The sequence below is a fragment of the Apteryx rowi genome, unplaced genomic scaffold (genome assembly GCF_003343035.1).
Source record: "Apteryx rowi isolate R43461 unplaced genomic scaffold, aptRow1 scaffold_106, whole genome shotgun sequence".
Classification (NCBI taxonomy): Eukaryota; Metazoa; Chordata; class Aves; order Apterygiformes; family Apterygidae; genus Apteryx; species Apteryx rowi.
In genome coordinates, this window is record NW_020447264.1 from 1,281,986 (window position 1) to 1,298,622 (window position 16,637).

At 46.6% G+C, this 16,637-nt stretch overlaps 1 protein-coding gene across 1 annotated transcript in view; it reads right to left on the reverse strand.

Annotated features, from left to right (window-relative positions):
* Positions 1 to 16,637, reverse strand: part of ADGRB1 (adhesion G protein-coupled receptor B1) — a 206,051-nt gene that overhangs the window by 90,062 nt on the left and 99,352 nt on the right. The window contains exon 17 of the mRNA XM_026069494.1: positions 13,885 to 13,887. Within this exon, the coding sequence (XP_025925279.1) occupies positions 13,885 to 13,887 (3 nt within the window). The remainder of the gene's footprint in view (positions 1 to 13,884; positions 13,888 to 16,637) is intronic.

The following is a 16,637-nucleotide window of genomic DNA, read 5'->3' on the forward strand; positions in this document are numbered from 1 at the left end:
CGGGAGAGTTTGGGCGGGCGGCTCCGCGGCCGCGCCGAGCCGTGACAGGGCGGCGGGGGCCCCTTCGCGCCCTGCGTCCGCCCCTCAGGGGAAGGGGGCCGAGGCAGGGCCGGCGGCAGCAAGCCGAGGGCAGCTCCGGGGGGAGCCGGGGTGCGTGGCGGGTGGCCGGGGCTTCTCCCGCGTCCCGCCGGCTCCAGCAAACCTGCCGGGGGCTGCGGCGGGATTCGCTTCCGTGCGGGCCCTGAGCCGCCACTGGCGCTAACAGCGTGACGGAGAATCACCACGCGCTCCCGGTTCCCTTACAGCTACACACTCGCGTCAAGCGTGACACGCACCGCTGAGCCTTCCCAAATTACCCCTCGTTTGGACTAACGCGCGTCGAGCGAGAAAGGATAACCGCTTTTGCTSTAGAAGCCAGCAAAGCAGAATCCTTTGCGCTCGCTCTGGAGCCCGTCCGGAGCTTCCGAACGTTCGCCCGGCCGCTTCTGCCAGACCCTCCCGCACCTCCGTCCGGCTGACGGGACGTTAAAGTCCTTCTTCCCCGGACGTTCAGCTCTTGGTGTGATTTTTTTTGCTGAGCTAAGTCAAACCGTCTCTTCGAGTCCCTCGGCACCTGGCATCGTTCTCTAGTCTCTTCTACGAACCTTCCCCAACACGCCAACATCCTTCCTGGAAAGGATGTCGTGATCCRGGGCCGACTGCGGAGGCGATATAACTCCATTCTCCCCTATCGGTCCCATTTATATTTCCAAGAACCGCATTAGCCGGTTCTGTTTATTCGCTGTGACCAAGGCAGATGCCTTATTTATGATGCCTATAAATATTAACAAATGCTCAGRCTCCGTCAACCGGTTATGTATTCTCATAAAAAAGTATTAATTTAGCTCGACAAGATCTGTTTTCCAGAAGCTGATTGCTATTAATTCCTCTATTTTAATTAGTATGCTATTATTCAATTATAACCATAATATTGCCCACAATCCCTTAATTTCTGGATCCCGTGTCGGATGGTCTGTTATTGTGCCTAAGACAGATGTGAGGCTGACAGCTCCAGAGCTGGGCTGCTCTGCTTGCAGGAGCGCTAGCATCTTTCCAGACTTTGGGAACATTTCCACTCTCTTCTTACTGAAGAGCAATGATCCGCAGTTAGCCTTAGCCTTCTCTTTAGAACTCTTGCTTGCAAAATTACCCTGACTTGTTTATCTTAAAAATGTCTTACTTTATTAGATGATGTATAGCGTGTTTTCTAGCCGCTTGTGTAATTAAAAGTATTTCATTATCATGGAATGTGGATTAAGTAACCGGGCTCTCTTCCAATTACAGAATACAGTCATTTATTGAAATTTCTGCATTATTATAAATAAATCTGTCATTTCTATCTAGTAACAAACCAATATCATTAGGATACGTTTTGTTTTTAGTATACTCTAAATTTTGCTTTTTACTCACTTTAACAATCCTAGACAATAAACTTTGTATATCTTTTTTTTTCCTTGTCTATTTCAAGCTTTTAATTTATATTGCTTGCTATCAATTTATCCTTAGTCCGTATCTCTATAACAGCTTTTACTTTCCCTCTAAAAAACTGTTGGGTTTTTTGTAGTTATTGGCTTATTTGTCTTTGCTTGGGGGGTTGTTTTATTTATTTATTTATTTATTTATTTATTTTAGCGCTGTGGTCATCTTTTTCATTTATGGTTTTGCGGATATCTGGAAAAACACTCTTCAAAACACTCCTAATTATCGTTCACTTTTTCTGTTTAAACAGCCTTTCCCAATGGATAAAGCTTAAAACCAGCATTCTTAAAGCATCAGATATGGGTACATTGGCGCACACATACAGACCCTTACTTCCAAGCAATTTGAACTCTCTTCAAATGTATGGATACAATTGCCTTCACATCACTTTCAATCCTGAAGCCCAGCTTTCTCATTTACCAGCTTCAGAGTAGACTAGGACAGATCTGGGCCATGCRTCAGCAGAAGTAACCTTATCCAGAAACAAAAAAGCAAAAAAAAACCCAGAAGGCCTACGAAAACAGGAAACCCCAGGGAAGGTATCAGAAAATAAGCAACACTCCCTAGATGCTATTCCTGGTCTCAAACCCTCATGGCAGATAAGCTGACAGTACAGTGGTAAATGCAGTATTAGAGAAGATTAAAGTCTGTCCAGGGCCAAAACTGCACTTGGCACAGTATGATCCCCATTCCTAAGATGTTCATACAGAGAGAGCACAGAGTGATATCTAGGTAAGAAAACCATTTCATAATAACCACCCTTTGCTCTTGTAAGACCTGGTCTGATGCCTGTTTATTTATCCTCTTGGATTCAAAGAAATCAATTGGATCAAAGCCATACCGTTTTTTACATTAAAAACTGCTCTAAGTCACAGAAAGGATGGATGCTGGGGGAYGTGCTGAGTCAGAAACTTACCTGGTGTAAATCACCTCAGAATAAGTCCAACAATGCCATTTGATAGAAAAAGAGAATGCAGCCCTCATTATTACCAATGAYTATTAAGTGATTGTTAAGCTGCTCAGAATATTCAAAGTGCTGGGTGCTCCAAAGAAAGTATGATGTCCAGCCCCCTGGTTTTAAGCTCTTCAGAAGAATAGCTCTTTTATCCTTCTCTTCCTCTTAGTGAATCTCCTTAATTATCTATTCTCTCCGCACTGCAATCCTTCTGATAGCTACACTTCCATGCCCATCTGAGATGGGGTTTGGAGCCGGGCCAGGGGAACGTTTTTGCTGGTAGGAGGACATGCCAGGAGAATAACCAGCCTCTTTTTACTGGGTACCTGTTACTGCGTGACAAGAGGCAGGTGATGCTCAGTCTTCAGAGAGCTGAGCAAACAGCTTCTTGGGCACAGGGACTAAATGATASCTAACCCTGCTCGCTGTTTCAGTCCCGCAGGACTCCAAAGCGGGATGTGAGTGGTTCTTCCTCTTGAACCTGAGGAGGGATTTCACCATTAATTAACTCCACGGCATCCAGGTGAGGTGCCGCTATTGCCTTACTCCCAGTGTGGAGCTGGACTCATGGCTGCTGGATACTCGAGCCTGTCCAGCAATATCTGCTGCATGTGACACATTTAATACCACAGAGGGAGAGATCTAGTGGGACCCTGGTCCAGAGGATCACAGCTGAGGGAGTCTTAGCCTTGTTGGATGCAGACAGAGTACTGCCCAAACAAGGTCTGTACGACCGGCCAACAAGTATCAGCAAATGCCCCATAGTTCAGGAGCAGRCTTAAAATCTTAGATGGTTTCATCACTGAATTTTGTAATATAAAGATTGTTTCACTGKGATCTGTTCAAGAAGATATTGCAACTGTATGTAAAATGCCTTCATCATGGACCTGATTAAAACCTGCAGAAGAAAAAGGCATTYTGATAAACAGGTCCTTTAAGGGAGGTGTATGTGTGTGTGTGCACCTGTGTATACAGGTTTCATCTGTGGATCAGTACTGACCCCTTATCTTCTCAGCGAAACCTTTGATTCTGCAGGAAAGTGCACCTGGTTTGCAATAGAAAACCCATGCTCAAAGCTCAGTGTCAAAGAGAAGGAGCAGGATTTGAGTTATTCGCAAATATTGAATCCAGGTACACTAATAAGGAAGCAGAATTATTTTCAGGCATTCTCAAGAGGGGAGGGAAGAAAGAGGAAGTGTACTGAAGGGAAAACGTGGGCAGAATATTAGAGAACAATGTAGTCAGACTGATTACGAGCCAGTCAAAGAGGAATTGTAGAAATCCCCAAACCAGACTGGTGTTGAAAACGTACTGGCAGGGTTAGCAGGAAGCCTGGCAAGTTYGTTCTCTCTCTAATGTCTATGGTCAAATTTATCTCCAGTGTAATTCCAGTGACGTTCCACAAGAAAATGTTTTGCCATATGTTTACAAAATGGCTATGAACATTATTTGAGCACTCGATGGAAAAAAAACAATTAAGCACTGTCTTGTAGATTTAAACAGGAGCTAAGCCCATGCTTAAGGACTTTCCTACATAGGAATGCTTTTCTGAATAGGGGTTTTCACAAATGAAGAGCCTTTGTTATGGGAACAGGCATGGATTAGAAAGAGGTTTTAAAAATGGAGTATATATATATAAGACTTAAATAAAATAGACAATCTCCATAATTTTCTTCCAACCTCAAWGAATCTGTGATTCTGTGATACTTCCAGCTTCACATGGGCCATTCCCCCCTTGCTAGCCAGGCAGGTCATACAAGTGCTTGGCTTGGGTCCAGCTAACAGATTGATTATTAATTTGGAGGACCAGAGATGAAGTCAAAGTTAATCCTTTTTGTGGGATTCCCAAAAGCAATTTTCATTTCCAGCCACAGGCTGCCCCAGAGCGTCTTTCAAACACTCTGGCTCTGCACAATAGCCAGGGACACAAATGTGCAATCATTATGCTGCAGTGAGTGTGTCGTAATCACAGTTTCTGCTGGACCTCGAGATTAGATTAAAAGGTGGATGGTTTCCTGGGGAAAGTGACATGAAAAGGTTTGTACCTTTCTGAAAAAAATCAGATTAAAAAAAAAAAATCTTTGGTTGGTTGCTAAAACAGCTACAAACGGTCTCATACCACATAGGTAAAGTCTGAAACAAATTAAACATTAAGCTAAACATGGGCTAAAATCAATCTTTAACACTCCAGACACTCAGAAAGTTTTGCACTGGCAGAGCTTTGGTTAGTTTAGGTTTTCCTAAAAATTGGATCAAAACTGCAAAACCATTTCATAAGGGTCCTCCTATTATCTGAGAGATAATTTTGCCTTTTTTTGATCAATGCACTGACTCAAAGCCAGGTTGAGTTCTCAGTTACGCTAGTGAAAAATCCAGCAAGACATCACACACATCCAAGAAGTCAGTCTAGGTTTACTGGAGCAAAACCTATCTTAGAAAAATCATGCTTTTCTGCGTCTCTGAATTTAAAGGGTTGCACCAGTTTGGTAACATCCATGTAACCCTGCTGAGGCTAAAGCAGCAATCTGACTGAAAACTGAAGCTCCARCTCAATACCTGTTTGACCAGCAAACTCTCATTTCAAAGAAGTCAAGTCTCATCAACCTCATTTAACTGATAAGGAAACAGAGGCACACGAAGGAGGTGTGAATGGATGCAGCCATGTAAGAGGGCACCAACAGAGGTCCAGGCTTTTACAGGATCACTCACTTCCCCTCCAGCGTGGAAGTGCCCCAGCAGACAAAACCAAGAGCTATTTTTTAAGGCCTTTTTTTTTTTCCCTCTCTCTGTAGGAACCTAACTTAAACACCATGAAAAGTTTGACGTCCCATTCGAGAGCATGACGGCAGACTGCTTCCTGCCACGGTCCTGTCCACTGAAGGGAGAGAAGATGTGATGGTCTCTATGTTAGATGCCTGGTAACTGCTCTGAACGTGGCCCAAAATCAAATGCTTTCAGTGAACTCAGAGGTTCTTCCTCTTTTTGGAAATGAGCCCCACCAGATGGAGACTATATGACCACTGAGGAATAGACCACAGCATTAAATTTGTGCTCAACTGCTGAGATCTCTCTGGCTTCAGGTCCTTATGAGTTTTCTTTGGCGCTGGTGCCCTTTTTCTCACCTCTACCCTGATAGTACAGACCTGGCACTGAACAAAACAATTCTCTACTGGTAGGAAAGAATCAATAATCAGATTAGCGACTGTTATTAAATTAGCTCTTTAAAAAGGAAAGAGAGAAAAAAAAAAGAAAGCCTACTATTGATTCAGTTGGTTGGTGCAAGGAAAATTAAACCAGAGCAGGGATATTAATTTTTTCAAAGGCCCCTAATTCCATGTAGTTTTGGCTGATTTGCTTCAAAATTGACACAAGCAAAACGAAGACAGGGGTGATTTAAGAATAAATTAAGGAACTATCAGAGATGAGGGACACTTGGGATTTTCTCCAGGTTCTTTTCTTCTTGTGTGTGTGTGAGGGAGGGACAGGAAGAGAAAGTTGTGAAAAGGTTAAAAGCAAGGCCTTCTCCCAGCTGTGAATTTGTAATCACGGCTAACTGAATCGGAGCATTTTGCAGGGGACAAGGTTACTTACTATCTGCAAATTAGCCCTAGAAAAAATGAAATAGCCCATATGCAGCTTCCAGTCTGAAGCCTTAATTAACATAAACAATGTTAAAATGCACAAAGAAATACATATTACCATTGAAATAAAGCATATGGCTGGCTAAATACCCGTAAGATTATCTGGAGATAATCTTTTCAGACACCATAAATACAGCTGAGGCTGAGCCGTAATGACTCTCATCAGAAGGCCACACCATCTCACTGGAGAGGAAACTCAGCACTTCCAAACGTCGGCAGCCTCTTAGGCTTTAGACTGCGGTTTAAAATCCAGAGCATGTGGCTGATTATTAATGAGCACTTTCTCTCTTTACATCCCTGCTGCACAGCTCCATAAGAAGGCCTGAAACATGGGCATCAACTCTCACAGCTGGAATTTGCACCAAGTTTTGGTCTGCTAAGATCTGCCTTAGTACACATGGAAGGGTGGATGGGACAGCAGTGTTTGGCCCATGGGTCCATACCCTGTGATCCCGATTTCCTTGCATTTCCTTGCCAAAGGCAGCCACAGAAAAGATATTTCATCTGGTTGGACCACCAGGATGACCGCTCTGCCCTGTGTGTCCTACTTGGTAAACCACTGAACAATCCTTGACACATGCCACAAACGCCAAAGCTTTACTACAGAAGACCCCAAACCATGGACTGCAGTGGGACGCAGAAAAGGAGTGGAGAAACAGAAAGCACTGCTGGTGACCTTGGTCTTTAAAACAGAARCAAATGTGAAAATCTCTGCAAGGTGTCACAATATTCCATATTGCAGAGGAAAACAGTCCAACAGTTCCTGCTGATCAGACTTGGGAAGATATTCTTTCTTGACCCCGTTTCTGGTGATTGCTTAATAAAGCAGATCTGATCTCTTCCACAGTATCACCGCCTAACTTACACACAACATCAGGAAATTGGCTTAAAGCATCATGTTTTTGGTTTTTTTGTTTGTTTGTTTTTTCTCGTGGTATATTTGAAGTCTTTTTGTCTCGTGGATTTTCCCCTTTAAAAGAATGACACTTTCAGAGTGCTCCACAGAACCGTGTGATTAGAAACAGAAAAGCCCCTATAATCCCATGACTTCATGGCTTTAAGAAAAAGAAAAATCTCAGATTTAGCTACACTGCATGCACTGGTATCATCAGGTCTKCTCACCTGTCAGTACTGCAGATGACCTTGGACTACTTTCCATAATGGATCAACGTTTCATCCCACCAAGTTTTTAGCGTCTGCTCTTAAATTGGCTATTGCTATCCAGAGCTAAAAGCACCACTATGACATTTCTGGGATCACTCATATGCAAAAAGCCCTGGCCATACTTTCTAATCTTATTCTGAGGTCAACTTTGCCCCATTGGAGCTTTCCTATTACACCAGAATATCAGAGCAATGGTTCGCTGGGTATCAGGGTCATCTTAGAGAAAAAGTGAAACAGGAGAAAGCGTGTATGTTCCAGCTGGCCACAAAAATGTTCAACTTGCCCTCTCGGCTTTCACAGAAGGGCTTTCTAGTTATAATTTCTGCGTTACGGTGAGATGACTGACTCGTTAAAGACTTGTGGCTGGTTRTGCAGTCAGTCTCTCTAATGCTAGGAAGAATCAGACTGAATCACAGTCTGAAGRTGGGACTCTACCCTTCTGTTAAAAAAATTATATGGCTCTGCAGCAGGCATTAACCTGTATATGAGCAAGGCAATCCTCTTTCTCTGCCATCTGCAACAGTCAGTCATCCCAAGATCATTTCCCAGTTCTCCAGTACTGGGAGAGTTTCTTCTTACACAAGAGCCGATACTCAGTGCACCTTAGTGATAARTAACAGCCTTGCCATAAGTATTGAAAACATTTTGGAGAAAATCCTAGGAGGAACTGAGTGCATTACCATAATACATCATTTTTCTATGCCTGGACATCATGGCTCCTGCTCAAGTTTCATTGGAAAGGAGGCTTGGAAAGAATGGGGAAAGGAGGCAGTAATTGCCTTTACTGAGAGTACCAGATGCCAAAATAAACGCAAGACATGGCAGCCAGCAAGTAACAAGCTGGAAACGCTCCCTTTGGCTAGCCACGGATGTACAAATACACTCAGTTAAAGGCAGCGAGAGCAATACAAACACCTGGCGAGAGGTATCTCGCATCCTCCTCGGTGTATGGTCTGGCTGCCTCAGAAATGCCAGCATTTATGTCCTGTTCACAGTCTCAGCACTTTCTCTGATGACCGCAACAGAGCCTAAAAGGACTCAGCTCTCCCCCAGCCCTCACGCCAGAGCTCAGGGAGCAGGAGGATGGTTAGCTGGCACGGGGAGACAGACGCAACCATCGTCACATGCCTGTTCCCACCAAACCCTGGAAATCACAGGGCTTGCCTCTTTAAACAGCTGCTTGTCCAGCTGGCGATTTTGAATATTGCTTTGGCGAATGCTTTGGTGAAAGCAGAAAGAGGAAGATGAAAGTGTGTTATTAGCTCTGAACAAAGAGTCTGCACATCCCGGCTCTGGTACAGACGCCCTGTTCCTTGCAGRCTCTGTTTGCAGCCTGCCCCTCTCTGAAATGGCCCTAACAATCTTGCCCCTCTCCCCAGGTTTTCATGGCACAGACAGCAATGGAAACACCACTGTCTCTTGTCTATCTATAGGCAGCACCTCGCAGGCTGGCCAACACTGCTGCTGAGATCCCTGCCCCAGCTTGAAGAGTACGAGAAGCCCCAGAGCCAGGTCAGGACGAACGCTGGCTCTCTCGCCGCAAAAACACTAGCTTCAGGGTATGCTGCTTCCCAGAAACCTAAATCAGAAAATTTTAATGGATGAGTGCAGGGCTAGAGGATAAAGAGACAAAGAAAAATAAATCAGGGAGATGACAGAGGGGCTGGGAATAGGAGGAGGTAGCAGAYGGGTAAAGAAATTAAATCAAGAAGCCAAATTAAGGTGCTACAGGAAAAGATGAAGATGCTGGATTAAAGATTAACYGTAACCAAGAAGAAGATGCAGTCCTTTAAAGGCAGAAATTACTTCAATTCGTTTAGCAAAACCTGCACAAATCTCCCAAGAATAAAGTTGTCACAGATGCAACTGGACCACAGTTACAGATACAGCTGGACACAGGAACACCTGGGTCGCTTCATGCTCCAATGTTTCCAGCTGAGGAGGAGAATTAAAAACAGAGCAAAGGCGATCACCCTAAATAAGGGAAAGTCCTGTGCTGGCAGAGCCTCAAGGGTAGGGGTTGTCTCTGAGAAGGGCTTAGCACTGTATAAGCTARTGCTGGTGGTATCTTGAAATAATTCGGGATCTAGAGGTGCTGCTAAGCCTTTTGGGGCTGTCTGTTTACCGAGCATTTCCCATCCCTTCCCAAATAAATCTAAGGGCCAGGAACTGTGGGTGACAAGAAGGGCCCCTCAAATCCACTCCTACTCAACAGTCTCAATGCTCCTCTCTATATATCACAGCTACTATTCAAGACCAGACTGAAAAAAAAAAACAAGTCAGGACGAGCTCGAAGTGGAAGTGCACATTTTGCACGTGCGTCTTTGCAGCTGAAGGCAAGAGAGCTCAGCAGGGTCAAACGTCCCCGTCAAACCGTGAGCAGGTAAAGCGGACCTTCCTTCAGCTCGGCCCTAGGGCATGGGGGATGCTTGCCCCAGCGCGGCACATTAAGCGTTTGCACCATTTCCCATCGCTTCTCTGGGGTTGCCAGGAGAAAGGTCACTTAGCTTTGCCACCTCCTTTTCACACAAGTAGCTCATATTTTGCAGCGGGGCATCTAAGAGCTTGTTCCCGTGAGAGTAAGGATGGGGCTGGAAGAACTGGAGAGGGTGATGGGGTTAACATCTTTAAAACCCTGAAGCGCTCTTTCTGGTCTTTCAAACATGCTAATAAGGCAGTACAGGGCTGTTAATGACCGTATAGACCACCGTAAGAGCAGGTTACTTCTAGCAGTGTTAGCCTGTCTGTTACCATCCAACCCTGCTCCTTGGACAGACAGAGCGCTGAGTTTATTACTGACATAATCATCCCATGATCAAAACCTCTGGGAAATCCGAAACCTTTGTCCAGACACTCTTCAAGCCTACAGCTGTACTTCAGCGAGCTCTGAATCAGGCCCAAAGAGCGATTAGGAGTTCAAAGAGCCGYGTGATAGCAAGAGGCGTGCGCACCCTCCTGCACGTGCAGAAGCTGCTCTGCAGACCGGGAGGTGAAGCCAGCGTGAGTTCAGCTAGCTGCTCTTTTTCTCGGCTCTTGCCAGTGCATTTCTTTGCTACGAGGGCTCTTTTCTTTCTCTTTGGCCTCCTTTTCCTCTGCGCTCTGCAAAATGAGCTCCTCGCGGAAGCCGAACGACCGAGAGAAGCAGCGCTGGCAGGCCCTTGGATGTGTGGAGTGTCRCCCTTGTTCCCAATCCAGATTTCAGGAAAGCAGCACCTACCAGTTCCTGAAGGTCATTTGGATCCCGGTTCAGGAAAGCTGCATTGCTGCTCACCCCTYTTTCTCATCGTTATTCTGTGTATATAGCCGCTATAGATGTCCTGTCACATTATGCTATGTTGTTACAGGTTTTGGAGGGGATGGGGGTCAAGAAAATGCAAGGCAAAACACAAAAGCCCACCCTGGCAGCCCTGGTGTGATCTCTGACTTGACTTAGGTGGGAATATGAAAGAATCTACCAGGGGATTTGCTTTGGATTTACACTGACAGAAGAGGGAGGAAACCTCTGGGAAATATAGATGATGCTAATGCAGTGAGGGGGCTGGCACRCTAGTGGCTAAATAAATGCTAATAAATAAACGCTGATCTTTAGGATCGCGCTGCCCCCTCTCCTTGAGCAACCTGTTTCCAGCTCTCCCGGGTGCTGATCAGATGGTTTCGCACCGGGGGTCGATGTAAAGAGCTCCCCGGTGGGCAGGACCCGGATCAATCAGCGAGAGGGGGGCGAGATCCCGCAGCGCTGCTCAGCTGGGAAYGCGGTGGCGAGCGGAGAGACAGCTGGATTCATTGACTCCCTCCAGCTCTACGCCACGCTCCTAGGAGTGGGACGTTGCCATGATTTAGCACGCGTGACAGCAGTGTGAGGTTGCAGGGATGCAGAAAGCTGCAAACAGCAAAGCTCGGGATCGTATCTGAACTATGGAGCAGTGGAGCAAACTTCCCTTCTCCAGTGGGCTAAAAGCCTAGCTGGACAGACAGGAGGTCAAAGCACAGTTCGGGCTCCAGACCTGCAAAGCTGGCAAACAGAGGCTTTCCTATGGAAAGATTTCCCCCTCCACCGTGCAAGCCCACTGGGTCTGTTTTACATAGTCAGCATGACCCTCCTCAGATCTGCTCTGATGCCTCTTCGCCAACAGATCCTGTTGGGAGAAAAGCCCTGCCTGAGCGGCAAACGGAGCACCCCGACATTTGCAAAGACCGGGAAAAGGAGCAGGTGCCGAGCGGAGCAGCACGGATCTGCTTGTGCTTTTCTCAGGAAAGCAGGTCACGGGGGAGGAGGGGCAGTCATTTCCCAGCTTTGCAGCTGAAAATGTATTTAACCAAAGCCACGCTGGTCACTGGACACTCTGCCAGCTCCTGGAACTCACGCAAAGAGGGATTGCTATCAAAGCCGTTTAAACCCACTTTCTGCTAATGAAAGTGGCTTTCGGAGATGCAGGCTGCTGGAAACTTCTCTCTTCCCGGCAACATTTCTCTATTAAGCTCTCGCTCCCACCTCCCCATCCCGCCTTATCTCTGCACACCTGGGTAACATAAAGGACAAAGTGCTGTCCAGGAAACCCAGAGAGCAGATTTTATCTCACACCTCCAGCAACACCCCTATCCCCAGCCAGCCGGCCCGTCCAAATCGGACAGATGTCGCAGCATCTGTGCAAACTTGCACTGAACTGTCAGCTGTATTTCATGCGCTGATGCTAAGCTGTGTTGCACTGACAGGCTTTGGAGGGACTCGCAGAGGATTCACCCGACAGGGAGTTTCCTACTTCCCACTTAGTACAAGGACGCGGAAATGCTCCTCAGCTAATTAAATATGTGCCAATTATAAGGCAGCACAAACGATGACTCTGCTGGTTAAAGCAATTTATAATGAAGAAATGTCTGTGCTGTCCTGTTGTTAGTCTGCAGCCTTGAGAAAGGCCTTTATTGCAGAAATTGCCAGTCACAGCAGAAGGCACAGTCCCAGGTGTAAAGTGTCCTTTTTGCCTGTCAATCTATCCACCCCAAACTGCCCAGCCATACATTCCTAATATGCACCTACGCCCGTGCCAAACCCATCACCTCCTTCCCTGATCCTTTTCCCTTGGCAGACTGAGTACTAAAGCCTTGCTTCTGCTCCTGCAGACCTGTGCAGATACCCTGGGCTCAGTTTCCACTCTGCAACGTCCTTGCAGGGTGCAAACCGACTCCTGCTAGTCAAAGGCACTGATTTGTGAGACTCAGCCTTCCACAGAGCCAAGAGGGAGCAGGATTAGGCTCAGTACTTCCCAAGCTGGGAGACTTAGAAGCAGCATATGACTTTTTCCTACCGTGATTCCCATTGAGAACTCAGGTACTAAGCCTGGTGCCCACTTTTCTAAGGCTTATGGGATGCAAGGAACATGGGACAAAACTAGCTAATATCGCCATCCTGGACAAAATGCAGAATCCGAGCAGGAAGCTTTTATGCTCTGCTCAGCAGAACTGCACGCTGCCAGAGTGGTGTCTCCAACAGCAAAGCCTGCACCTGAAACCAGAAATCTCAGTAGCAGGAGATCAGCCAGGGCTTGCAAGGCACTAAGAAGGGGGATTCCTGCTGTTGCAGCTCTCACCACTCTAACTAGGAAAGTGGGGAGAAGGGAGCATCCAGAGGAGAGAAGCAAATGCCGTTCAGCAATAGCAGTAGGAATTGCTCAGCTTTTCTCTAAGGAAAGAGCAGTTTAGATTTTGCAGAGAAGGAATTTTCTGGACCTACAGGAGAAGGAGAACCAGTTGGGGAGAGAGGGTCTGGAGATCAAAGGCCATCCAAGTGTGTGTGCGTGTGTGTAGAGGGGATTTAGGTGATCAGATCACTTAGTTTAACACTCAGGGATTCCTGCCTGGAAAGAGGATTGGGGACCACAGCACTAAGGYGTGTACTGGTAGGGGAATGCTGAATTCTCCCCACCCAAATGCCACCACCAACATTGCTGGTTAGTTGGTCAAGGTCTTCCACACACATTGAACAGAAGAGAGTGGACAAGTGGATTAGGACCAAAGTGATGAAGCCACTGGTCCCAGCCTTCTCCCGCCCGAGGGTAACAGAATTGAGCAGGAAATGTACAGTGGATGTGACATTTCATACTTTGTCTTCTCTTTGATCTTTCTTTCTTTTCTGAGAGGACAAGCGATGTCAGACTGAAGAAATACCGCTCACAAGCTGAGAGCTCCCTGGCCACATCTTCTGCTAGTTTTCCTTGGCGGGCAGGCCAGGAGAACAAACGTTCTCCTTGCAAGTCTGTGTTCAGGAGACCTGAGAGCAGGTCCCTGTGAGGCTCCAGACTCAGAGTAGTAGAAATGTTCCAAGAATTACTGTCAGTTTGGATGTATTTTTAAACCGTCTTAACCATGAAAGGCTTGAAGACAAAATTATGTTTCTCATTTGACTGACAACGCTTTTTTCCTGCCTGTTAGATTCACCAGACCTCTCCTAAAACATTAATCTGGGTAAACATAAATTTTAAAGAAACGTCAGAACTGTAAGTGACCTAGAAAAGGGGTTCTTTGCTCAGCTCTAGTTGCAATAACAACACATTGAAGGCTGTGAAGTACGTAGGTACTACAGTGATGAGGCTCGTGTAAGTCCTGTTTCACGGGCTGCGGCAATGGCTCTTTAGCACTGCTGAAGATGTAACAACCAGGACAATCTCAGCTCCTTTCCAGATCCCAGGAGGAGCTGACGGAGATAGCAATTAGCAAAAGCATCTTCTGCGCATGTAAACCGAATGAATTAAATGGAAATGGACTGGGGAACAAGTAGGGAGGAGAAACGCCCAACACCACAATTTTCAAAAAGTACTTCTGAGGCTCCAATGCCTAAGCAGAGAGAAATGCAGCATCTTCCGAGGGTAAAGAAAAGCAACTATCGTCCCACACTGCTCTCTGCTGAGAGCAAGGCGGTCACTCTGGGTGCACACCAGTGTGCTCAAGTCATGCACAGTTTGGGGCTAAAAGGAATGAATTAATCAAACCATGTGCTGGCACGTGTAACTTACACCTTAGGTATCAAAAATCCCTTCCCTCCAGATAACTTTGCAGCTGCAAGCTGATTTTCCCAGCTAGGACCCAGGTCCTCCAGTAACATTAGACACAGCGAGCTTGTCCGCGCTCCATGCATTGCCACGTGTGCTGTAGCTCCGAGGGACACTTTTCTCTCGAGGCAGCCTGGATTTTAGGCATTCACATTGCAGCACTCTTCGTGGCTCCTGCTCTGAGCCTCAACACTGCCAGTAACTAAAGCACAAGAAGGGCAGTGTCTGAAGCGCTGGGCACCAGCTATCCAATAATCTACTTGAAGGGATCTCTGGTTTAAAAGTGACCCTTTAGGTGACCGTAAATGAGTAGCACAGACCCTCTTTCATCACACTGCCATCAGTAAGCCATCCTGCCACCTTGCGAGCCAAAGAAACAAACTATGAGCGGCCCAGGGGATGCTCAGGAGCTGTGGACCTTGGCCCCGATGCACGTGCAGATCCACGCTGCCTTCGCGGGAGATACATGGACTGAAAGGGTCTGCCTGAACACAACAAACTTCCCACGGTCCATAGCCCCTGATATATCACTGGGCCTTTCATTTGGGCCCGTATGGAGGATGGAAGTCACGTACGCCTCAGCTGACTTTCATTCAAAGCAACCAGGAAGCAGCACAGCTGTAAGAGAGGACATCGTTAAACCAGAAGATCTGAGCTCTGCCTCAGCTCTGCTTCTTGCTGGTGACAGTGGATAATTCACTCCCTTGGTTTCTCCTTTTTCATCCGTAAATGACAACCGTCATTTCTGAGAACAGGCAATAATTCATTGCTGTAATTGTGAGCCTTTCCCTTAGCATCGTTACTGCCCCCTTGGCTGGTTGGTTGGTAGATTGGACACGTCGGTCAGAAACCAGAGAACCGATGTTCCTACCCGCTTTGCTGCCTGCACTTCCATCCACATCACCAAGAAAGACTATATTCAAACCTGCATAATTCACCTTAGAAAGATCTAGACTCTTACTGGGTCAGGCTTAGGTCCTCCCTGGAAGGCACCAGGCTCCAGTGGAGAGTGAATTTTGCCCCTGGCTCTCCATCAGAGACAAGCAACAACTCTCCTGCCAGATTTACTGTCACACCAATATTGTGCATGTACATTAAGCCACCTTGAGAGTCAGYTCTGGCCTAAAGCAGAGGGCAGCTCAGGAAGATTAATACGCATCTTCCAAAGGGTCATTATTGTAATTGAATCAAAGTATTTGCAAAGCATTGGAAAGGGCCTTGACAAGTTTGAAAATCATTACATGCCGTGCTACCTCCCAGCGCCCTTAACGGAGCCTTCCAGCCTTGCTGTGTCAGTTATTTCTCTTTCTGCAGCTTCTGACGGAGGGTTAAAGTGAATTCCAATAAATCCACCGGTCAGGGCGAAAACGATCTGCCCTTTCGCCRCTGAGCGTTCATCCTCCGTGTCTCGGGGAGGGCAGCTTTACCTACAGGCTTCCAGGAGAGTCCAGCTCCACCTGCCCTGTGGGTCTAGGTGCCCCTGCAGCTCCTGCCCTGGCAGCGGTTTGCAGCGGTCGCCCTGAGCCCACGCAGTGCTGGTGCCCATTGCAAAGCCTTGAATTCACATCGTGGCACTTAAAAATCTCTCATGCAACAACTGGGACACGACGGGCAGAGCTGACGGGGTGCCAGCTTGTCTCATGTGGATGACAAATTCGATCACAAAGCTCACACTTTTAGAAAATCAATTGGCAGAAATAAATAATAATACTTAGTTGTGTTATTTATTATCGCTTAAATGGAGCTCCTCATTCCGAGATTTCAATGTATTTGAAGGAGTTGTCTGACCTTATTGCTACCGTGGTAGATTTGGGGAAAACTGAAGCACAAGGGTTGCACTGATTCGCCCAGACAGTGAATTTGTCATTAGGTGGAGGCTGTATCCCAGGCAGAGTCTCCTTTTTTCCCTGTTATATTTTAGCAGAACATTTTAACTCATGCTCCTAACGTGGTGCACAAGCTGCGTGAAAATGAAAACAAGCCTCTTTTTTCCTCTTTAGAAACATCTGCAAGCTTTCCCCATCCTTGTTTACAGTGTGCCAGTTCTCCTCAGCGTTTTCCCCCTGTGTCGGTCAGTCCTACCCACCCTTGCACAATGAGATGGACACGCAAACCTGCCTCTGCACCCTGCCCATTTCCTGTGGCCATCACTGAAGCAAGAGCTCTGCAGGGCAGATGGGAACAGCAGGGGAAATATTGCCCCCCGTTAAGATCCCCACCGCAGGGTGATCTATCACCTGCCCTCTGGAATATGTGGTGTTGCCCTTTTTGTGGCTGATTACAAAGCAGACAAGAGACCCACTAGAAATACCAATT